At 35.7% G+C, this 24,925-nt stretch overlaps 1 protein-coding gene across 2 annotated transcripts in view; it reads left to right on the top strand.

Annotated features, from left to right (window-relative positions):
• Positions 1-23,696, top strand: part of LOC150109333 (cellular tumor antigen p53-like) — a 79,546-nt gene extending 55,850 nt beyond the window's left edge. For both annotated transcript variants that reach the window (XM_090412630.1, XM_090412639.1), the window contains exons 8-10: positions 4,197-4,294; positions 7,455-7,552; positions 23,511-23,696. In XM_090412630.1, coding sequence (XP_090268756.1) covers positions 4,197-4,294; positions 7,455-7,552; positions 23,511-23,547 — 233 coding nt within the window. In that variant the 3' untranslated portion in view covers positions 23,548-23,696. The remainder of the gene's footprint in view (positions 1-4,196; positions 4,295-7,454; positions 7,553-23,510) is intronic.
• Positions 23,697-24,925: the final 1,229 nt, after the last annotated feature.

Here is a 24,925-nt window from a genome sequence, read left to right on the forward strand (position 1 = left end):
CTTAATATTGTTTGTCATCTGCTTTACTCCAAATTGTGTCATCTTCTTCACTTGTGGTATACAACTTACCATTGCTGCTAACAAATATTCTTTCACAATTTCCCATGCACTAATGATATCCCGGCCTTCCAATTCCTCCCTCCATGAAACTTCTCCAAGGTGACGTCTTAAACTATTATAATCGCCTGCCTTATAATTCCACATACGTTCCCGTCTCTTTGATACTCCTGCACGTCTATTCATCTTCCAAGTCAAAACCACATGGTCACTCTCTCCAACTGGTGGGAGAGATATCATCTCAGTTATCATCAACTCTTCTGATGCTATGACCAAATCCAAAACTCTTGAACCTCTCCCTCTATTACATGTTGCTTAAGACATTTGTCCCTCAAGAAATCTAGAAATTACATTCCCTTATTGCTACATGCATCTTCCTCTCCCCAATTTATACTACTGTAGTTAAAATCTCCCATAACAATCATTCTTCTTGGACTTGCGAAACTCAGCTGTCTAAAAATCTCCTTTATGCAGTGGAACAATTTTACCTTTTTTCCACTCCTTTGGAACCTGTGCTGTTGTAAGACTCTTATTAAACTGGCATGCCAATGCTGTTACTAATTCCCTGGAAGATTCCCTTATGACATGTGGTGATGATGTGTCATCAAATCCTATCACAAATATAATAAACAATAAACAACCTTATTGATATCAAGGTTGTTTATTTCCTCAAATACCTCCTGCTCATTCACAATTAAGTCATTATTAAGCCAAGTATTAATTCATGTTTTACAATATTCTATATTATAGTGTTTTCATTTATTTATGAAGAAGAAGAGAAGAATAGTGTCTCCTGATCATAATTTGTTATGAATAAGTACATTGACATTCTCATTAATTTGATTATGACATCCTCAGGTATTTTGCATGTTGTCCTTCCCATTTTAATTCCCTTTCCTGAATATCACCTAGATAAAATAACTAATGGATGACTTAATTAAAGTTTAGAAATCTTTCAAGGAGCTGAACATTGAAGCACAGTATTATTTTTACATTTTATAAGGATTCATGCAGGAGCATGATTTTAAACTACTGACTAGTCACCATCAGCCATTGGAATAACATCCTAGAAAGTATTGTAATAGTAGATACTTTATATTCAAGGTATCCTGAATAATTATATAGTGGATATTAATTGAGTAACTGGTAACTCTCTTTGGTTTGTATTTAGATACTTTGTGAATTGTTGGCTTATTAGACTCAAGGAGCATTTTGCTTTTGATGGCCAGATTATGCTGCATAAGCTTTACTTTCGTACATCAGATATCTTGTTACAAAAGACTTAACATTAATGAATAAAAAATAAAACTTGAATTCACAAATAGTTTCCTCTACATTTTGTACTCTGGACAGAGCAATTTTTTTCCCTATTGTTAATTCTCATATGCAGCTTAGAAGAATTAACATGAGTGTTATTAATTATGATACAGCTGTTTAAATCAGTTGATATCAGCCCATCTTGGTTGTATATTATTATTATTATTATTTGACACTTCCAGGGAGTCTAAAGACTCATCAAGGCAGAGTGTGCCAACAGCATCGAATGATTGTTTCCCTTCCAACTACTAACCGCGCTCAAACTTGCTTAAAAAACTTCTTGCGTGAGCCATTAGTATCAGAGGCTCTACGAATCAACCAACCTTTACTGGCTATCATTGTCAAAGAAAAAGTTTATGAACCAATCTGTGAAGTATAGCATATTATAAAAGAAAAAAAAAGTTTTATTTACCACTATTTCATCTGCAATAAAAAAAACTCAGGATGTAAATGTGTACAATTTTTCTGTAGTGAACTAGAAGGAATTGCTGAAGACAAGTAAGCATCCAAAATGTTAATTAGATAAAGTATTGACTAAATTTTATGATCAGGAATAAAAGTTATTTCTTTATTAAAATTAGAACAGTTTCACATATTCTATGTTGAAATATGTATTTGGACACCACTTCTATTTTAGAATAAAACTTACTAATGTGTATTCCTGTACTCACATAGCCTATACTGCTATACAAGATGAACAAATATACTCCTAGATTTGACTACATACTGTATAGTATGTGTTGAATAGGCATTATCATAAGATGCCACATCAATCTACTAATCTGTTCATGACATTAGTAAAATACTGAATCACTATAATTAACTATAGGCAACATTATTAGTTGATGAAAATGTGAGGATGTCACCTTACCCGTACACAGGATGATGGAGGAGGTTAACAAGTCAATCCAAAGGGTACTTAGAATGGTGATATGGAAATCTTAGAAGTCCAAAGTGCCAAAAGTCAATTAGGAGTTCAAATAGTCCTACAAAAGTTCAGGTTAGTAGCAGAACATTATATAAAGAGCTATACAGTCACAGTTTTTGTGGATAGGTGGCTTCACAAAAACCAGACATCATCCATCACAATTAGCTTAGAAGATTGGCTTACCTAGGATAGATACCCCCGACCTTCCAGTATGTCAAAAAAAGTGTTCTGTTGGATTAAGATCGGCCACTCTATGCAGGTTCATCACCTGCAGCACGACAGGGTGCACTATCATGTTGAAAGAGATATGGGTCTACCACAGTATAAGGCATAATGATCCAGAAGTGTTACATATCTGTTGCTGTTCATCTTTTCAGCCACTACAAACCCAAGATCTAAGTCCATACCAGGAGAAACAATTCAAGATCATTGACCATGCTGGAATTAAGCACTCAGACAATGAGATGTTTCTGATGCATCTGACACATCTCCAACACTCACCCATTCAATTGAAAGTATAGCCTGATGTGTCACTCCAGACTACAGATTTCCATTGCTCTAAAGACCAGCCATGAAGATCTTTTATACCAGTAGTCTCCAATAGTAGTACATGGTATTTAGGAAATTAATGTGTTTTTTTTTGGGGGGGGGGGGGGGGGATGAGAATTAAATTTCTGTAGGCATTTGCTTATTTTTTTTCCTAACACTCCATCTGATGTAAAAAAAAAAAAAAATCAGCTAACGCCTTGTTATTCCTGTATAGGGAGTAGGTGAGGCCGTTTAGCCCTATCTAACTTTTTGGAGACTGAGTGGGCAGTTCAATCTCCACTGGCAGCCAATCAGAGATAGCTGGCCCAAGGCTATGACTAATTAAGCGGCACGCAGTGAAGAGAGACAGCAAGTGCCGCCATCTCTTGGTCCCTAACCCTAACACAATATATTTTAATGTCTGAAATAATGTGGGCTCTACGGTCGATTTTCTTGAGTTTACGAGACAAAAAATCCGCTTGCTCATGTCAGAGATCGACTAACTCGGGAACTAGTCGAAAAAATGCTTAGAAAAATTTCCTCTAGTCGACAACTAGATGCGAAACAAAGTCTTCCTTCGTGTTCAAGCGCCGTGGTGTGCAAACACTACATCCACTGAGCTACACAGGCTCTCCATCTGATGTAGAGAATAGTAATAATCTTAATTTGCTTATTTTTTATATGGTTGATTTTTTTTGATACAGTTCTTCGTTTGAAGGGCATTTCTGAAGTGCAAATTGCCCTACCTCTATGATCTAGAACATTAATCATCTAGAGTTTTTGGCATGATGATAATGTGAACTACATAGATGTGTAAATATCTATTGGTTAGTTTTCAGTTAAGTGCAAAAGTAGGATTTCCATTTGAAATGAATGTCACCAGGGTGTCAGATCCAGAAAAAACACCAGGAAAATTGGAACCTTTACCAGGTGTTTTCAATCAAATGATGAGTCTCATCATTTGATGTGGAGATGGAGGGTTTATCACCATGTGGAGATGGAGGGTTTATCACCAAGAAAGTCAGGTTTTTCATACCTCAAAACAGTCAATCCAGCCAGAGTACACATAACATACTGACATCAGACATTATGGGAATAAGGATTAACAACCCTGTTCCATTAGATTTTGGCTTCAATACCTGCAGTAAAACATTGGACTATGCATAAACCAGCAGTATTAAAATTTAAACAACTCTTTTAGCCCAAGAAGTATTCATTATGATCATATTAGATCTTCTAATATGATTATTTTAAAAGTCACACGAGTTGGTAATGAAAAATATAGAATGAATTGTATTAAATTGTTGTGGACATTTCTTTTGCGATATTTATAGGATAAAAAAAAATAATTGTTTTCACCTAACAGGATTGAGCCAACCTACTTCCTTCAAGAAATTTCCTGAACCACCTCCAAAGAAGCAGAAATTAACCACTGAAAGTGACGATGAATATTTCACTATTGTGGTGAGTTCATTTTTGTAATACTTAGCAGATATTGAATAAAGTCTGAATATTTCACAATACAATGATGATATAGCAAAGATTGAAATGCATACTTTGGTAATAAGCTAATAATTACATTAAAAATTAGACTCCAGTGTTATTAATTATTTAAGTAATGAAATTAAATTTTTATCATGAATTCATTCCATAGATCATTTAATTTTGATGAAACAGGACCTATTTCATTAATAATCATGTAGAACTACACACATTTTTTTTTCATTTTGTAGAAGACATTGTAGGAATTTCATTCTGCATTAAGATATGTTGCACAGGTTTTTATTTTTATTTATTTATTTATTAATTTTTTTTTTATATGTGACTCACACACAAAAAGGTTACAAGACCTATAGCATATCAGGTGTCATGGGTGGGTAAGAGGGTAAAAAGAAAGGAGGAATTGAATCACTTTTTTTTTTTTAAATCGTTGAAGGTTTTATTCTTTGGGGAAAGCAGAGTGGGGGCGGCTGTTTCACGGAACAGAAGTAGATGGAATGAAAGAGGAGGCAGAGAAGATAGTTTGGCAAGTATCAAGCTGGACTGTAAATGGGTGTTGGTTAGTTGTAGTAGCTCTTGGTTTTTTTATTTTGGAGGAATGATAGTGGCAAATTCAGTAGAAAATTGTCCATGAAAGAGTGTGTATAACAAGTGGAAGAAGGACTGAAGTGTATACATGAGAGAAATATCATTAATTAACTGGATTGCCCTCTTTTGGATAGCATCAAGCAACCTTCGAGAGGATTTTGATGCATTATCCCATGTACTTGAGCAATATTTTATGCTTGGGTGGATTTGGGATTTGTTATATTCTTTCACTCAAGACACAGTAGTCTTGAGCAGAAAAGTATACCAAGTTTCTTGGTGCCTGTAGCAGCTGTGGTTGTGCCAGCAAAGGTTGGAAGTGTAGGTCAGTCCAAGTAGGGAAATCTGATTGGGTTTGGACATCAAGTAATTATTGAAGGTTAGGGGGAAATGGATGGAAACTCTCTTTTTCAAGGGATTAGATAGGACTAAGTTTTGGTGGCATTGAGGTCTACAAGGTTGTCCTTGCTCCATTGAGATATAGCTAAGAAATCAGAGTTGAGGACATTGGTTGTTATGGATCTTGAGGGTTCTGAGCACTAAAGGTTTGTCACATGAAAAGAAGGGATGCAGTGGTGTGCTGTTATCCATGATGCAATGGATATAATTTGAGGTCTGTGAGAGCAGGTCATTTATCTACAAGCATAAAAAGAGTGGGTGAGAGTACAGAACACTGAGATATTCCATTATTGGGGAAATCTGAGAAGAGGAAGCCATCCACCATGATTTGTAGTGAGCAACTTGTGAGAAAATTGGAGATCCAGTTGCAGAGGATGGAAGGTATACCATATAATGGCAAACCCAGTTGAATACATTTGAGTTGTTGAGAGTGATTATGAGTTTTTGTGAATTTTTCCACTGCTTGAGTTCAGGTGGGTGGTGAAGGCCAGAAGATCGATTTTTGGAATGCGAGTGATGGAATCCATATTGCTGGCCACTGATTAGTTGATGGGTCTCCAGGTGGTGCAGAAGTTGACTGTTGATGATCTTCTCCATAGTTTTAGAGAGAGAGAAGAGAAGTGAGAGCAGCTGGATGGCAGTTTGTTGGCTGTGTTTTATCCCCTTTTTTTGGAGGCAGGCTGGATGTGGGGTTTCTTTCCATACTGTAGGGTAGATGCTGGTTGAATAGGATAGATCAAAGATGCAATGCAGAATAAGTGTTAGCTCTGGGGCACAAGTTTTTAGCACAATAGATGGGATACTATCAGGACCAGATACTCTGCATTCAGGTTATTAAGGATTCTTCAGATTTCTTTCTGGCAGAGGATTATGGGTGACAGAGTGAAAGACTCTTGGTAAGGTTGATGATGGTTCCTGCTTTCTCATACATACAATGGTGTGCTAAAAAGTTGTAATAATCACCATGAAGGAATTGAGGTAGAACCATGTAACTTATACATGGTTATACATATTCCCCATGATGAAGTGTTATACACTTGTTACAATGCTGCTGCATTATTTGCAATCCTCTGAGAAGAAAAGTCTTTTCCTTGTTGCAGTCCTCTACTGCAGATATGACTTCATCATCTGTGGTAAATTCTGTTTCTTTAAATTTGGAAATAAGAAATAGATGGGACCAGGTCTGGTTGAGTGAGACAGACATTGAAAGCCCAAATTATGTATTGTCTGTTGGGTTTCATGAACAGTGTGAACAGGTGCATTCTCCTGCAAAAGCAACATGCCTATGCTCAGTTTCCTATAGCATTTTTCCATCAATTCCTTCAGAGCTGTTGAATAAACTACTGCTGTAACAGTTTCACCTTTTTTGAGATATTTGGTAAGGATTACACTATCCATATCTCAAAAGACAATGGAAAGAACCCTCCATGCTAACTTTTGGGTTCAGAACTTCTTTGGCCGTGGAGAACCTTTGTCTCTCCACTCCATTGGCTGTTGTTTGGTCTCTGAGTCGTAGTGATTAAGCAATGTTTCATCAACAGTCACAATACAACACAAAAAATTTGCACCTGATTTCTCAAAATTACCCAAAATCCCTTGAGATGACAGCACACATTCTCTCTTTCGGTTGGCATTAAAACATTTGGGGACCTGTTTTGCTGAGAGCTTCTGCATGTTCAAATTGGTGCATAATAGCCCTAACTCATTCCCTGTGCCCCCCCCCACACAGCATAACCTGTTGGGTATGCTGGGGGGGGCACAGTTTCCTAAAGTCCCACACAAAGTTTGGTGAATCTCAATTGTGGACTTTTCTTGCAACATGAAAAACTTGGTGATGCCCTGCACCTCTGTATCTTCAAATTTCTTCAAAACCTCTGATGTGTCTTCCTATATACCATAAAAGAAAAGGAACAAATTATTACAATTTGATGAAACATGAGTTAAAGAGTTTTAAGATGTGTTCTTTCTTGTGGTTATATCAGTTGCTTTAATATCATTTTTGTTCTAGGGGTTTATTAGAACATTTCAGCCCCCCCCCCCCCTCATATAGCTGAAAATGAGATATGATCAAGCAACATTAGTTTATTATATAATGGATATATTTTGGAATCAATCTCTAATTTTTTACTTTTGCTTACAGGTACATAAGAGAAGTATTTATGAAATACTCCTGAAAATAAAAGATGGTCTGGAACTTGCAACTACATTTAGTCCACAACTAATTGCTCGTCTACAAAGGTAACACATCTTTGTTTGTTAGCCTACCCACAAAAGGTTAATTCTCTAGCACATTAGTAATATGAATGGGCTAATTGTTAGATAATCTAGAGACATATTTTTCATCCCTCAATAAAAGGATGATTTTCTCGCATCATTGATGAAAATCATCTAACCTCTTAAAACAGTAAGCATGCCACTCAACCTCCATAGAACACTGGGGTTTTAGAAATATTCAGAATACTTTCAGAAGTATTCTGAATACTTTACACTCAGCCATTCAGGTAACCAGAAAGTATTCAAAAAATAGGTCCATGATATTTATGATCCCCATATTTAGAGCCTCTGTCAATATAGACAAAGCTATTTTGATGGAGAGACCTGAGTTTGAATCTCATTTATGACACAAAGAATCTTTAACAGGACTTTTGAGCTAGTTGAAAAGTTCTGGTAAAGAGTTTTTTCCTTCCAGAAACTCATCCCAAAAAATAGGCAAACTGGCCAGAAGAACATACTGTCTGACCACAGATGCGAGACCCCTCGACACTTCTGCAAGTGTCATGGAAGAAGGTGAATCCATTCCGATAATAGGGTAATCAATGATGAGTGTTTATTATTATACGTCAGAAAATTAGTTTTTCTTTTATGAAAATTCAAGTTTTTAAAGTGGTAATTATTTTGCTTGTACAACAGTTAGAAAATTTTACTTATAAAGTATGCGATTGCACGTGTTGGTGACAAATTCATACATGGCCTTATTCCTTCCTCCCCTTCAACATGAATTGACTATTCTTAGCAATGTTTGCCGGGGAGGGGGTCTCACGTGTGGTTGGACAGTACACAGTTTATAGCCAGTGCAGATAGGATTAACCATCCTATCATAATCATATCAGGTTGTTAATAAGCCAAGTTACTCAGTTGTGACAGGTCATTGAGCCCCAAAATGAAAAGTAACGATGAGATTGATGATGATGATGAGATATTTATGGCTCAGTTTATACATAATTAAATTTTATACTGAGTAATAAAATGGGATATGTATTTTTGTCTCTGCCTCTCTCTTTGTGTGTATGTATATATATGTATGCACATATGCAATGTATATAATTCATCTTAATCTCTTTCTATCTGCATCATTCTCATAATCTGCTGTGTTGCCCTCACAATTTTAGCAAAATATGCAGAAAATTTCAAGTCTCCATCCACCACAACCCCCAAATTCTTCATCTCCCCCACTCCATCTTTGTTTTCCAGATTTAAACCATACATTTTGCAACATTAAATTGACATATTCACACATCTGCCCATTCCGACAATCTATTTAGGTCCTCTTGCAAGCTAAAACATCTCCTCTACTTCTCATAACTCTTCCCAACTTTACATCATCTGCAAACAAATGAAGACTTCAGTCCAATTTGGCCTTCAGGCCATTATTTGCCATTTGTTTTTTTAATTTTTAAGTACTATTTAAATTAATTATGCTTAATATACATGAATGTACCATATCTATTATTTTTTTATTTTGTTATGCTATGTTTACTTGCATTTTGACAACAAGGAAAATTTAATTATGTTTTTTTCGGAAGTTAATATCGTGGACTGAAGTTGTTTTTCCTCTGCACCCTTCAAATGTATATCACCATTTAAGCCCTTTCCAATGTAATTTACTATACAAATTAAACAACAGTTGCTCCAGAACAGACCCTGGGAGTATGCCACTAGTGACTTTCCTCTCCTGGGATATCACTCCCTCCCATACACAACCTGTTGATACCATCAGACAACCAATCTCCAATCCAGTGCACTAATCTACTATCCAGCCCCATCTGTTCCAATTTAACTAGTAGTTTGTCATGTGGTAATCTATCAAAAGCTTTTGCAAAATCTAAATATCGTAAGAAAAGGACGATGTGGACGGAATACCGTTTGCATAAGGATGACATCTGTTATGAACGTTATAAGCAGCAAGCTTGAATAGTCACAACTGTTGTACGGAAAGCAAAGGATGAGTATGAAAAGAAACTGGCTATACATGCTAAAGACAACCCACAAGAATTCTAATGATATGCTGTGAGTAAAAGAAAGAATGAATATGAAAGAATATTATATTCTTTCAAATTCATATTAAATGAATGAATTTCATATTCAAAGCTATCAACCGGGTGAATGCAACATTGAGCTCACTGTTACCTCTTCACTAGATGAAGAAACGCAGGTGTGTGAGGCTGAAGTATTAGAGCTGTTGCACAAATTGAATAAGAATTCAGCAATAGGGACCAATGTAATATCAGCACGTGTGCTAAAAGAGTGTTCAGCTGAACTGGCCATTCCTTTGAACCAGGCTGATTAATATGAGTCTCAGAACAGGGAAGATTCTGCAGGAATGTATGGTATTCCACTGCACAAGGGTGGTGCAAAGACCAATGTATCCAACTATCGACCAATTAGTATCTCAGGAGTGGAAGTGAAGATTTTGGAAAAATTGGTGAGGGCTCACATTCAGAAATGAGTTGACAGTGAATCTCTACTTTGCAGTGAACAACATAGGTTTACTAAGGGAAGGTAGTGTTTTATCAACTTGCTCACATTCTATAACAATACTACCACTGAACTAGACAAGGGGAATGGATACACCATGATACTTTTGGATTTTGCTAAGGCTTTTGATAGAATACAGCATGGTAGACTGTTGCATAAATTGGAGAAAATGGGTTTGGGTTATACAATATTAGCATGGATAAGAGGATGGCTGACTGATAGATATCAAAAAATGGTATACAGTGGATCTGAGTCTGCAAGGTTTAAGGTAACAAATAGTGTACCACAAGGATCAGTGCTTAGTCCACTGTTATTCAATCTGTACAGTAATGATATTGGAAAGTATTTGACAAGCAACATACAGCTGTTTGCTGATGATGCAAAGACAGGTAGGGTAATCAGGAAAGCTGGTGATATGCAGTTACTTGCAGAATGATTTGAATAGGCTGGAATTATGGGCATGGGAAAATGGTTATCAGTTCAATGTCAGTAAATGTAAAGTCATTCACTTTGGCATGATTAGATGTCCAATGTCGTATTATATTGGTGGAATTAGGCTAGAAGAAACTGACGAGGACAGGGATATTGGAATGTTAATAGATAGGAAGTTGAAGTTCAGGGGCCATGTGGCAAAGATTGCAAATACAACTCAAAAGATAATTGCAATGCTGAAATTAACATTCACATGTAAAGATAAGGAGATGTTATTTTGCCTCTTTACAAGACCTTGATAAGACCTCACTTGAACTATTGTGCACAGGTCTGGTTTCCATTGTGATTATGATATATTGGGGAGAGAGAGAGAGAGAATACAAAGGGGGAGTGTTAAAAATGATATCAGGATTGTGGAATACTGATTATGAAGACAGATTGAGAATTTGTAGACTGCAGACACTAGCAAAAGGAGAAAAAGGGGGTGATATGATTGAGACTTACAAACTTCTGTAAAGGTTATATTATACAAGATTTCAGCTGATAGAATTTTTCAGTTTATGGGGGGTGGGGGAAAGGACAGGAGGGCATCCTTGGAAGCTGAGAATGAAGGCCCTCAAGAAGAGTGTGAGGGCTAGATTTTTCTCTCAGAGGGTGGTGGTGGTGGTGTGTGAGTGGAATAGACTGCCATTGGATGTTGTGAATGCATGCAGTGTAAATGAATTCAAGAATAAGTATGATAGCTGGTGTGTGTGTGTGTGTAGTATGTGGCTTCCCTCAATAAGTCTCTGATTCCCTGGAGGTCTCTCTTAATAATAATAATAATAATAAATATACTACTGTATATGCATCCTCACCTTATCTAATTATTCATCACTTTGTTATAATAAGTAAACAGATTGCTAAAACACTATTTTCTTTTTGCAAACCCATGCCATCCATTAAAGAAAATACTACTGTTGTCTACCCACTTCTGAATCTTTGTTCTCACTAGCTTCTGCAACACCTTGATCACAACTCCAGACAAGCAGATTGGTCTATAATTCGAAGCCTTAGTATTATCAAACTCTTTATGAAGCGGAACAATTTTGCCATCTTTCCACTCATTTGGAACCTGGGCTAACCTAAGACTCGTGTTAAAAATGTACTTGAAGCCCTAAAGACACATGGTTATATACCATCACCACATGTCTTGAGGGAATTCCTCACATACCGCTTGCTAACTCACCATCAGTGGTTCCTCCTAAATTCTGAAGTATATTTAAGCAAAATATATATACTAGAATTGCTAACAGTAGATCAACAAGAAAATTATTTGTCGGTAACCTCTGATTTGCTTGAGTATGCTTCTAATGCCAGAAATTATAAAACTTACACAAGGTGATGAGATATTTATGTTCGTGTTCAGCATAAAAGTTTTATCATTCTAGTGCCTTGCAAAACCAAAGTTATGTTAGTTTTTGTGTTTACAATGAAAGTTTTGTGTTGTGCACCATGAGTACTTTCCAGCAAAATCATTCAGGAAGGAATTTTACATTCAGATTTTGAGAGATGTTTATATAAATTAGTTCCAGGAAAACTTCCAATGAAATTGAAGATCTAAAAAGTCGATGCTTCTTCATGAAAATATACCTCCTTATAGATTTCAGCATATCCAGTATTTTTTGACAATCCAACACTAGTACAACTACAACCACCTCATTTAGCAGATTTGGTTATATGTGACTTTTATATATATATGTATATATATATATATATAAATAAATATATATATATATATATATATTTATTTATATATATGTATATATATATATATAAATAAATATATATATATATATATATATTTATTTATATATATGTATATATATATATATAAATAAATATATATATATATATATATATTTATTTATATATATGTATATATATATATATATAAATAAATATATATATATATATATATTTATTTATTTTTATTTTTATTATTTTTTTTTAGCTTAATAAATGTTTAGGTCTTGAGAAAATAGACAGCTCACAAATGGACATTAATAAACAGTTGAATCCCTTTTCAGGACTATTTCTGACCACATGCCCAATATTGGCTGAATGTTTTCTGCTTACCACACCATTCACTTTTCCCAAGACAATGGTGCATGTTGTCATTCAGGGATACTGAAATCATTTATCATATTGTTTATTTATCATATTTATCATACTGAAATCAATTATCATACAAATACTGTCTCCTAGAGATATCTTCTACTACTTAATTTATAGCTAGTGTCCCTGAACATGTTATTAGTCCTAATCTTTAGAGGTACCTGTGGCATAGTATATTTAGCTCCTCTCCAGTAATATTACAACAAGAACTTTCCACTATAAAAAAGCTAATCAAATCAAATGGTTACAACCCCAATCAAATCCAACAGTTAATTCAGTCCTATGTTCCAATACCTCAGTTTTCTTCAACAGACCGCAGAGTTCCAATCCCTTACATTCCAGGCATCTCAGAACTGATAGGCAGAATTGTGAAGAAGTATCATCTGATTCCCACGTATATTCCTATCAACAAAATTTCTTATTTATTGACATCTACAAAAAATAAACTGTCACCTCTATCTTTGGCAGGTGTTTACCAAATACCATGTGAATGCAATGCATCTTATTTTAGACAAACAGGTTCTGTGGAAAAAAGAATTAAGGAACATTTAAGAATTAAGTGAATAATGGTTAGTGCATAGGGGCGAGTTGTTGGTAGGCCTACGTCTGAAGAGCTGCGAAAATAAGTAACTTAGTTTTAAAAAAAATAGCATTATTAATTAACAACTGTGCTCGAATTATAGTATATTGCGGAGTTAATCTGCTTAGCATAAAAATTTTTAAATTAGTGTTAATTAGTATTTTGAAATACTAATTCTTTGCTATGCTATGAATATGCTATGCTACGTAAGATACATACGTAGCATAGCACATGGTGCCAATAAGAAAGAAAAAAAAAAAAAAAAAAAAGCCGTCCAAATCACCTGCTTGGTTGAATAAATTTAACCTAAGGGATTTTGTTCAATGTAAAATCTGTGGGATGTATGCTTTCCTGAGAGCGGTGGGAGTTTGGTTTGAAAATGATAGTGTGCCGAAGTGTCAGTAATGTGAGGATTTGAAGTGTGTCTCAGGTCGCGATTTAATGGATGAAAGCCATAATGTGATAGAACGTAGTGATATGATAGAAGTTTGCGATGTAGTGCCAGATAGTATTGAGAACGGTGTTGAGGTTGAGAGTGAAAGTAAAAGTACAGAGCGTGAGAATAGTTTGAGCGATAATAAAAATTATCACTTAGTTGCAATGAGGGAGATCGCATGGTTGCGCAGAGTGATGAATAGGGCGAAGCGGCAGCTGGAGCGATTACAAAATTGCTTACTGAGTGCGTCAGCTAACGGAAGGAAGTGAGTGTGTGAGAGCATGATTGGTAGTGAAAGGAAAATGAAGGAACAAACATTGTACGGATTCACTTGTAAGAGGTGTAATAGATGAAAGTTCGATAAAATCGTACATGCCAGGTGTGTGAAAATTAAGGATGTAAGTGAAGCTATTAGAGTGCAAAAGCAGAGGGGAAAGAAGTGATAGTAGTGGCTGGAACAAATGATTTGAAAGGAGGTAAATTTGCTATGAGAGAAGACTTGAAGGAATTACTAGAGATAGCAAAAGAAAAGAGTGAGAGAGTTAAGATAGCGAGTCTGTTGTCACGGTATGACAGAGAAGAGTTCAGAAGAAGGGTCATAATTACAAATGACTTTATGCGCAGGTTAAGTATGAGGAGAGGTGTGGAGTTTGTGGATGTGTAGAGTGAGTTTGATGGGCAAAAGGACTAGGACTTATATAAGATGGATGGATTGCATCTGAATGGATTTGGTGTGCGGAGACTGGAAAAAGTGTTGCTGAATGAAGTGAAAGTGGATGTGCAGAATCAGGGAAACTAGAGCTGTTAAGGCAGGGGTGCATATGCAGACATCGGTATGGCAGTTGAGTGTAAGAATGTGAATAATATGCCTGAGCTAGTATGAAGGACAACAAATCAGAATGGGATAATTACTATAGGGGTGGGACTAACAGGCTTCTGCACTTCATGTCTACTAATGCCAGGAGTATTAGAAACAAGAAGGAAGAATTTTTGGCCTTGGTTGGCTCTTTCTGGCCACAGGTTATTGGCATTAGTGAGACATGGCTGACAGAAGATGATATAGCTAGTGGGATAGAATGTGAAGGGTATAGTGTGTTCAGAAGGAACAGAGAGAAAAAAATGGGGGGGGGTTGTTATTGATGATAGCTGATGAACTGCAGCCAAGGAGAATTGAAGTTGAACTGCAGGATAGTGAAGAGAGCACATTTGAGGCTATTTGGCATGAGATTGAGACAAGCATAACAAAATATTCAGTTGGGTGCTGCTATAGACCAGGTAATGGTATAGATGGTGGAGATAGTATGCATAAACAAATAGATGCAATGAGTGGAAGGAGGGTAATTATTATGGGGGATTTCAACCATGATAACATAGATTGGAAGGAGGAGAGGAGACGTGGGAGGAAGGAATTGGATTTTATGCAGTTATTAAGGGATAACTACCTGAGACAGCAGGCAATGGAATATACTAGGGGTTTGAGAGCATTTGACCTAGTAATTGCATCAGAGAATTTGACTGTAATGAATATGACCACTTTACCATTAATTGGTGAGAGTGACTGACCATAAGGCTTTGACCTGGGAGGTGGCCAAATGTGTGGAATTTTCAATTAAGAAAGGGTACATGCGGAAGTACTGGGCTGGTGAGTATGACAAGCTCAGGAGATTGCTTGGTTCAGTGCCATGGCATGTAAAACCTGGAAGTTGACAGTGCATGGGAAGTGGTAAAGGAGTGTTTGAAGGAGATAATGGCTGACTGTATACCTAGAGTCCGGATAGTAAATCAAGTAGGGGTTAAATGGATGAATAACACCATTAAGCTTGAGCTGCAAAAAAAAAAAAAAAAAAAAAGAAACAACTGTGGAGGGAATTTAAGGAGAAAGCTGACTTGCAGGCACATGAACAGTATAAAGCACAGGAAATGAAATTAGCCATGCAAGCTAAAGAGAATCCCAAACAGTTTTTTCGATATGCTGCAAGTAAAAGAAAAAATGTATACAGCAAAATGATTTTAAGGAATGCCAATGGTAGGGAGGTAACTGAATTAGTTGATATAGTGGAATTACTGAGCGAGTACTTTGCAAGAGTATATCATTCAGGTGGTAATATTGCAGGAATGAAAGATCCAAGAGGTTATATGGGAATTGAGGTGAATAGTATATTACAAAACCTTAATGTGAATACAGCTGTGGGTTTGGATGGTATACCAGCTCTGGTCTTACGTGAAGCAGGAAAAGAATTGTCAGTGCTCTTGACTGTTTTGTTTAATTTGAGTCTCGGATCTGGGTTAGTCCCGAGGGGGTGGAAAGAGGGGAAAATAGTGCCACTGCATAAGGGAGATTCCAAGACTGCTATTACAAATAATTGACCGATCAGCATATCAGGAGTCGTTGTCAAGGTTTTGGAGAAAGTAGTCAAGAGAAGAATACAGAAATGGATAGATGATAATGGGATACTATATGGGGGGGCAGCATGGCTTTGTGAAGGGTAGATCATGCCTCACTAACTTGCTCATATTTTATAACACAATGACGGCTGAGCTGGATAAGGGTAATGGGTTTACAGTCATACTGCTGAACCTTGCTAAGGCTTTTGACAGGATACCACGTAGAATTCTAATCAGCAAACTGCAGTATATGGGGATGGATATAGTATTGGTGAGATGGATAGGAGGATGGTTGACGGAGAGATAGCAGAGAGTAGTTTATTCAGGAGTAGAGTCCAAAAGACGGCCTGTGACTAGTGGTGTGCCGCAGGGTTCTGTTCTTGGACCACTACTATTTAATTTGTTCATTAATGATATCAGAAAGGATCTGAGAGGAACTATTCATTTGTTTGCTGATGATGAAAAGTTGGGTAGAGCAATAGGGAATGCATATGATGTCAAAATTTTGCAAGATGATTTGGATAGATTGGGGGACTGGGCTAAGGAGAATGGAGTCAGTTTAATGTGGCAAAGTGTAAGGTTATGCATTTTGGGGTAAAAAGATTAGCAGCAGTATACCACACTGGTGGAACTGTACTCCAGGAGATTGACGAAGCCAGGGATTTGGGGGTGTTGGTGGATAGGGAGTTGAAGTTTAAGGGGGTGGTTTGCATTTTGCAATGTGGCTAAATCAGCCACATTGCAAAAGTGGCTAAATCAGCTCATCAAATCACTTGGTTACTGAAGAATACTTTGACGAGCAGAGACAAGCAAGTTATTGTTCCTCTGTATTGAGCCTTGATAAGACTTCATCTTGAATACTGTGCCCAGATCTAGGTGCCAGGGTTTCTTCTTGATGGGGAGGAGATAGAGAGGATCCAGAGGCTAGTGACCAAGATGACAGCAGGTCTATGGAATGAACCTTATGAGAACAGGTTGAAGATTTGTGGGTTGCAGACATTTTTTGATAGGCAGAAGAGGGGTGATATCATTGAGACATTGTTGGATTCTGATTATGTAGAGATTAGAGTAATTATTATTTGGTTCAGAATCCAACATGATCTTCCATCACATAAACTAAACTTGTAATTATTTAATGTAAATCACTTGTTTATAATTTAATATTCATATAACTACCTTTAACTTTATTTGATATTTAATTATTTAATCAAGGATATACGTATTAATAGTGATAAGACTGTATTTAAATATTATTAAGTTTATTTTATTTATTGCTATATTAATATAAGAACTTGTATTTGATAATTTAACTGTGCATTAATTGAAATATAAATATTCTTTATTTATTCCTATTTGTAGAAGTTTAGCATTATGCAATACCTCAATTTTATTATATTTTGTTTGGTTGTCATGGAGACGTATGTAAGTAAGTGAGCACGTTTTTGGAACACCACGTGAGGAGAAAGTTTATTGAAAAGAGTTTTAGAAAGAAATCACGAGAATAATTTAGGTGGGAAGAACGGATATATAAGTGATGAACGCTGAAAGTATTAATTAATTAAGAGATGGATTAGAGAGAAAAAGGAGAGGATCGGCATTAGGTTGGAATCAGAGCATTCAGCATTCAGCAATAAAATAAAGTATTAATTAATTAAGAGATGTATTAGAGAGAAAAAGGAGAGGATCGGCATTAGGTTGGAATCAGGGCATTCAGCATTCGGGAATCACAGTGCGACAACAGTGAGTTGGCAAGTCGCTCAAGCAGCTAATAAAGTCTACTAGTCGAGAGGCGGTTAGCTAATAAATTGTAGAATAACAATTATAGCTACGAAAAACACCTGAGAGACTATTAAATAGACTAGCGATACTTGAGTTGAGATTTAATTTCGGCACCGACCTTTCAAGGACATATGGACCCTTGAAGCAAAGTACGAAGTTTCTAGAGAATAGTAGAGCTGTGAAGTTGAAGTTTACCATTAGCTGTGTTTAGAATTATAGTGCCTAAAGAATTATTTGAATGCAGGAGGAATGAACAACTGTGCATATAAAGCCTCAAGATAAGGAATTATTGTGTATTGCTTTAATTCATGAGTGATCAGTAGTACTTCATGCAAGAATGTTTGTTTATGTGTATAGTGACCGATGATTAATTCAGTTATTGCTTAGAAGATTTATTTAATGAGTGCCGTATACTGTTTAAGTGTTTACAGTTATAAAAAAATGTTTGTGTGTAAGTTTATGAAGAAAAAAGATTATCGGTAAGATTATTCCAACCTTTAAAATAACTCTATACAGAGAAGTGTGTGAGTTTCATCCTAGAATTTCCTTATATTAACAGTGACTATTGCGGAAATTAGCTGAAGTTTAAATTTAAAAGTGTTTGTTTGTGAAGAGGTGTTACTGCAATTTTTGTTGTATTTGGAACTTAAGGAACTGTAAGAAGACTGTATTATTGAGATGACAGATTTACCATTGTCTGAGTTTGTATGACAGTATTATCAGAAAGGATGAAGTGTTTATAATAACTTATTTAGTGATTTGATCTTAAGTGTAAAATTTGTGATTCTAAATTAAATGTTTGTTTTTGTTAATCTAAAGTTGTGTTTTGCCTGAATCTCTTTTACTGCACCATTCATAAATTATTCGAACCTAAGCGGGTAAATTAAGTAAGTTAAATATTCTCGGCCAGTATATATAATAACAACATATAAAGGAAGGGTAGTTGAGAGTTGGTTTATCTTCAATTCTTGAACTAATTCAGATATAAAGTGGTGCAGTCTTTAAATATAAATTTTCTTTATATTTGAATTAGAAATCAACTTACAACTTATCAATTAGTTAAGAACATCGTAATAGTAATCATGTCGGATCCAAAGTATAGATTAAGAAGAAGTAGGATCCAACAATATCATTGAGACATTCAAATTACTGAAGGGTATCTCTAAGATTAATTCAGAGGATATTTTTCAGAACAGGTCTAGTGGTGGGAGGACTAGGGGCCATTCATGGAAACTGGGCAAGAGTGTGGTTACAAAGGTGTTAGAACTAGGTTTTTTGCATGGAGAGTGGTGAATGAGTGGAATAAGTTGCCAGTCTGTTGTGGGTGCCATGACTGGGTTAAAGGCAAGGTATGATGGATACTGTGTGGAAGATGAATAGTTGTTGACATGATGTTTAGGGCCTCCCTCGATGAGCCTAAGGACTCCTTGGAGTTGCCTGTAATAATAATAACATCAGTATTATATTGAATACATGAAACCTCATAAGTCTGGTCTAGCACAACACAGCATTGACAATACTCATAATATCTAGTGGGATAAAGCTCTTCTCCTCCACAGATGCAGGTTCAAATATGAACGCCTTTTTAAAGAAAGTTGTGAAGCTATTTTACATTGGCCAAATCTAAATTGAAATGACTGTCTGTCTCTCTCTCTCTCTCTCTCTCAAAAATCTGGGAGACTTTTATTTTATGCAACTATCAATAAAAATTAATTATCTTTAAAGGATTATTTAATAATTTAGTAATTAATCTCCTAGTACATGGCAACAATGTTAATTGGTGATCCACCCACTGTTCTGTACATTGTATTCCAGTGGGTGGGTGGATCACCAATTAAATGTTTGTATAACACTGAAGATGTGCTGTTAATTTCAGTACGAAATATTTGTACCTTTATTAATTAAAAGTTATTACTGTGGTCTTTATGTGTTTTATTAATAAATGTTATTAGTCCTGTGTTACCTGTGGATTTAATTTGTGGCATAAAGTTGTCTCTAATTTTTGACAGTGAATAACTATATTCCAGGTAGATAACCTGGAAATGCTATAGAATGTAAGCATGGTTTTATCTAAGAAAGACTGCCAATAAATAATGGTTCATGCATGGGTACAGAAGGATTATACTTAGTGATAGTGTTGGTATCATGCTGTGTAATAAAAATGATCTACCACCTATGTTTACTTTAAGAACAACCCTCCACAAATTTCAAAATCTTTAACCTAATCAAGGGGTGCTTAAGGGTCAAAGCTGTATAACTGAGAGGACACCTCCACATAGCCTTTAAAGGAATGCAGAGAACCGACCAGGGCTTCTGACCTAATGTCCAATCCTCACCTTCTCATGGTGCACCCTGTTGGGTATCTACTTTGATAGTGAACGAACGAGGATGGGCTGGCCATTTGGGATTTAGCTGAACCAAATTGTATTCTTATTGGTTAAACCAAAATAAAAAATGATGGTACAACATGACAAAATTTCATGCCGGCTGGGGCGTCGCCCGGTTAAACAAGGCCCCGTTGTTTTCGCCAGGGAACCAGGGTGAACAGCAAAAAGTCAGCTACTGGAACAAACCTGAAAACAAACCCCAGCTCAACATCACCAGAGTTAAAGATTGGTACTATCAACGTAAGAAGCCTGAATGGCAAAGAAATGGAGCTGGCTGAGGAATTAGATAAGTACCAGATCGACATAATAGGGGTGACCGAAACAAAAAAAGACCAAAACTGGTGAGATCTTTCTGAGCAATAAATACAAAATGTTATATTCAGGCAATGACAATCAAGAAAAAGAAGGAGTAGCCATAGTATTCAACACAAATACGTGGCTAATCTTCTTGAATGGCAGTCAGTATCAAGTAGAGTAATGTGGGCAAATATGAGAATGGGGAACTGGACAATGAGACTTATTTTTGCCTATGGTCCCACAGAAGGTTCTACTAAGGTAGAAGTGCAGGAATTTTTTGACGCTTTAGAAAAAGCAACTGACACAATGAAAAAGGAAAAGTTGGTCCTTGTTGGGGATCTAAATAGCAGAATAGGAAATGATTGTGAGACATACAATAATATTTTGGGAAAATTTGGAGAAAAGAGCAAAGCTAATAATAATGGCAAATATCTGTTGGATTTCTGCTCAGGACATGGACTGGTTATTACTAACACCATGTTCCAACATAAAAATGTGCACAAATTCACATGGAGAGAAGAGGCTAGGAATAAGAAAAGTCTCATTGACTATGTTATTGTTGATAGTGATGTTTTCTCCCTGGTGCAGGACACCAGAGTGTACAGAGGATTTGAAATTGGAAGTGATCACTATTTAGTCTTGAGCAGGATAAAATTGATTTTCATATTGAAAAGAATAACATGTAAGAAAGTTTTAAAGCAAATAAAAGTTGAGCAGCTCTCATATGTGAACTGTAGACTAAAATACCGAAAGATTATTGGAAAAGAAAATGAAAGAGTTTGAGAACAGGAATCAAACCTTGGAGATTCAGTGGCAAACTCTGCAGAAAACATTGATTGATTCTGCCAGAGAGGCATGTGGTGAGGTTGTGTGCAAAGATAAAAAAATCAGAACTCCCTGGTGGACACAGGAAGTTAAAGAGGCAGTGAAGGAAAAGAAGAAAGCATATCAAAAGTTCCTGGCAAATAAGTCAGCTTTTACTCTTACAGAATACAGAGACAAATGTAAGAAAGCTAAACAGTGTGTAAAACTAGCTAAACAAAAGTCATGGGAGGACTTTGGCAAGAATATAGAAAATAAATATCAAGAAGGTGGCAAAATATTCTGGAGGTTGTTGAAGAAGCTTAGAAATGGAGGAAAGAGTGCTGAAAGGAGTTAGAGATGATAAAGGTGACATGAAAACAGGAGAAAAAGATATCCTTGAAGTATGGAGTAATTACTTTGAAAAACTGCTAAATGAAACAAGCAGTGATGACAGCACAGTGATAAAAAGCACTGACCAGGCATGCAGTCAGGAATACATATCCATACTTGAAGTAGAAAAAGCCATCAATAGCTTGAAATGTGGAAAGGCAGCAGGAGTAGATGATATTCGACCAGAAATGCTGAAGTATGGTGGTATAAAAGTCTTACAGTGGCTGCACTGCATAGTTCAGAAAGCCTGGACAGAGGGACGAATTCCCGATGAGTGGAGTAGAGCTCTCATAGTACTTAAGTATAGTAGAGCTCTCATAGTATATAAAAAGGGAAATAAAACTGAATGTGAGAATTACAGAGGTATTTCCCTACTGAGTGTTCCTGGCAAGATCTATGGAAGTATACTTGTGAAACGGTTGAGAAGAATTGTGGAAGAAAAGCTTGGTGAAGAACAAGCTGGATTCAGGCCAAATAGAGGCTGTCAGGATCAGATCTTCACTTTACGACAAATAGTCGAGAAAGCATGGGAATATAACAAAGATCTGTATTTAAGTTTTGTCGATTTGGAAAAGGCATATGACAAGGTGCCAAGAGAGAAGCTATTCAATACGCTACAGTTATATGGTGTCAATGGGGCATTATATCAAGCAATACTTAGTCTTTATTTGAGTTGTAAGTCAGCAGTTAGAATTGAAGGAAGTACAGGAAGATGGTTTAATGTTAAATCTGGTGTGAGACAAGGATGTACATTATCCCCTCTGTTATTCATTATCTATATGGATCACATTATGAAGGAAAGTGGTATTAAACATGATATCAAAATTGGAGATGTTATACTTCTAAATAAATCTGCTACAAGTCTGCAAGATTCTCTGACTAAATTCAATTGCTGTTGTAATAGATACGGTATGAAGGTCAGCAATAAAAAGACAAAGACAATGAAAATAGGCAGAATCATTGAAAATGTCAACTGTGTTGGGAATGGAGAACCTGTGGAACAAGTAAAACATTTCAGCTACTTAGGCACGATTTTTACTGAAGATGGTAAATTAAATATAGAAAGAGACAACAGAATCAGCAAAGCTGGTATGGTGGGAAGTCAATTGAATAAATTCATATGGAATAAGAAAGAAATTAGTCGGAACACTAAATTAGCTGTATATAAGACAGTGTTCAAACCAGTTTTAACTTATGGATCTGAGAGCTGGGTCAGAAGTAAAACACTTGACCAAAGACTAGAGACCGCAGATATGAGAGTCCTGAGAAAGATTAGAGGCATGAACCGATGGCATCAATGGCAATATCATATTAAAAATGAGGATATTAGGAAAGAACTTGACATTGTCAGCATCCAGGAATGCGTTAGCAGAGCTAATCTCAGGTGGTATGGTCACTTAAATAGAATGGGAGAGGAAAGATTAGCAAAACAAGTGTTCTCTGCCAGGTTGGCTGGAAAACGACCCAGAGGAAGACCAAGATATAGGTGGATTGATACGGTACAAGATGCCTTAGACGATAGAAATATAAGTTCTGATAATGTTGGAGTCTTGACAAGTAACAGACTGATTTGGAGGAAAATTGTAGATAGGAAGTTAGTAATGATGTAATTTTTTCATGTAGTACTGTTATATCCTGTACACCCCTTGAGGGTACATGGCAGGAATTTGGTGATGATGATGATGATGATGAGAATGTATTATTCATTGTTTTATATTATTATATCATATTAGATATAATAATATAATACAGATATACTGTATTGTGTACTAATGGCATTATATAATTTTTCAGCCATAGAAGAAAAATAAAAGAAGAAAAAGAAAACTGACAGGAATAAGCAGATTAATTCGTTTCTCATTGTAAATTGATAAATTATTGATTAAATTTAAACATTATTATCATATATGGTAAAAAAAAAAATGTCTTGTTAATACTTTGTAAAAATAATAAAGTAGAAATTGAAATAAATATCTGTTGACTTGGAATGTATATGATTCAGCAATTCATATGAAGGATTCAATCAGTTTGTTTATTTTTGAAGTTCATTTCTGAATAATGGTTTGTGTATTGTGCTTAATTATTTTTATTATAATGAATTTAAGGTGTGGTATAGTTCAAAAAAAAAAAAAAAAAAAATTTTCCTTTACAGAGAAATGAAAAAAAAAAAAAATACAAGTAATTCAAAAAGTAAACAAAAAAAAAGCACTTTACATCTAACATTAAATTTGATTTAAATCTTCTTTTCCTCTTCCCACAACCTTGACAGAAAACCTTTCAGGTCTATTTAAGCAATCATTCCAAAACCACCTTTGCATAATCTGTTATGACCATTACAGAAGTTCAGATTAATTTGGCCATCATTTCATGAACAGTATAATATAATTTTTTTTTTGTTCATCAGTAACATTGATTATCACGCAAGTTTCGTGCTTTCATGTACAAAGTAAACAACTTATTAGGTACTATAAAATACTGGAGTATTTTTATTTTGAACTTAGATGGCAGTTTAAATTAAGTTCTGCTTTTTTTTTAATGTTGAGCCCATATATGAGAGCTTGGTAGATCAACCTATAGTACATTAGTACTGTGTATAGGTAACTGTGTTGCTTAATGTATTGAAATATATTTGGATTAATAATTGAACAGATTTATTTATTTTTTATGAAAAATACCCCATCCTTGACACACTCACATCCAAACACAAGCAGTCACAAAAACCTATAATGTGACTGCCACCTGTGAGGAAGTTGAAATTGGTCTAGGTAGTGATCCCTTCCCATAATGCATAGCATTATACATGCCTGTAAGATATGTGCTTTGCATTGTGGGATATAAGGCAATTGATGGGAAGCCATTAGCGTCTATATACAAGTTGCCCAGTCGTGAAGTTACTTCATGCACAAACTTTGTTTGCTTACACTTGGATAAAGGATTAAACAAGAATATAATTTCTTGGCATCTTTAATTTCATTTACACCTGTGAGAAAGTTGTTGGAAGTAAGAAGAAATCTGCTGATGAATTTCTTGAAACCTAAGATGCTATATTCATTGGTGTAAAAGGCATGGCAAAGGCTCTTCCAACAAATGGAAGTCGATGAAATAAAAAAAAAAGATGAGAAATGGTGTGATGATTGTGGAGATGAATGTAATATAATGAATTGTAATGTATTGGAGCAGCTCCTATGAAAATAATGTATTGGAGCAGC

The sequence above is a fragment of the Typopeltis vanoorti genome, chromosome 2, assembly GCF_054136105.1.
Source record: "Typopeltis vanoorti isolate ZY-2024b chromosome 2, IOZ_Tvanoo_1.0, whole genome shotgun sequence".
Classification (NCBI taxonomy): Eukaryota; Metazoa; Arthropoda; class Arachnida; order Uropygi; family Thelyphonidae; genus Typopeltis; species Typopeltis vanoorti.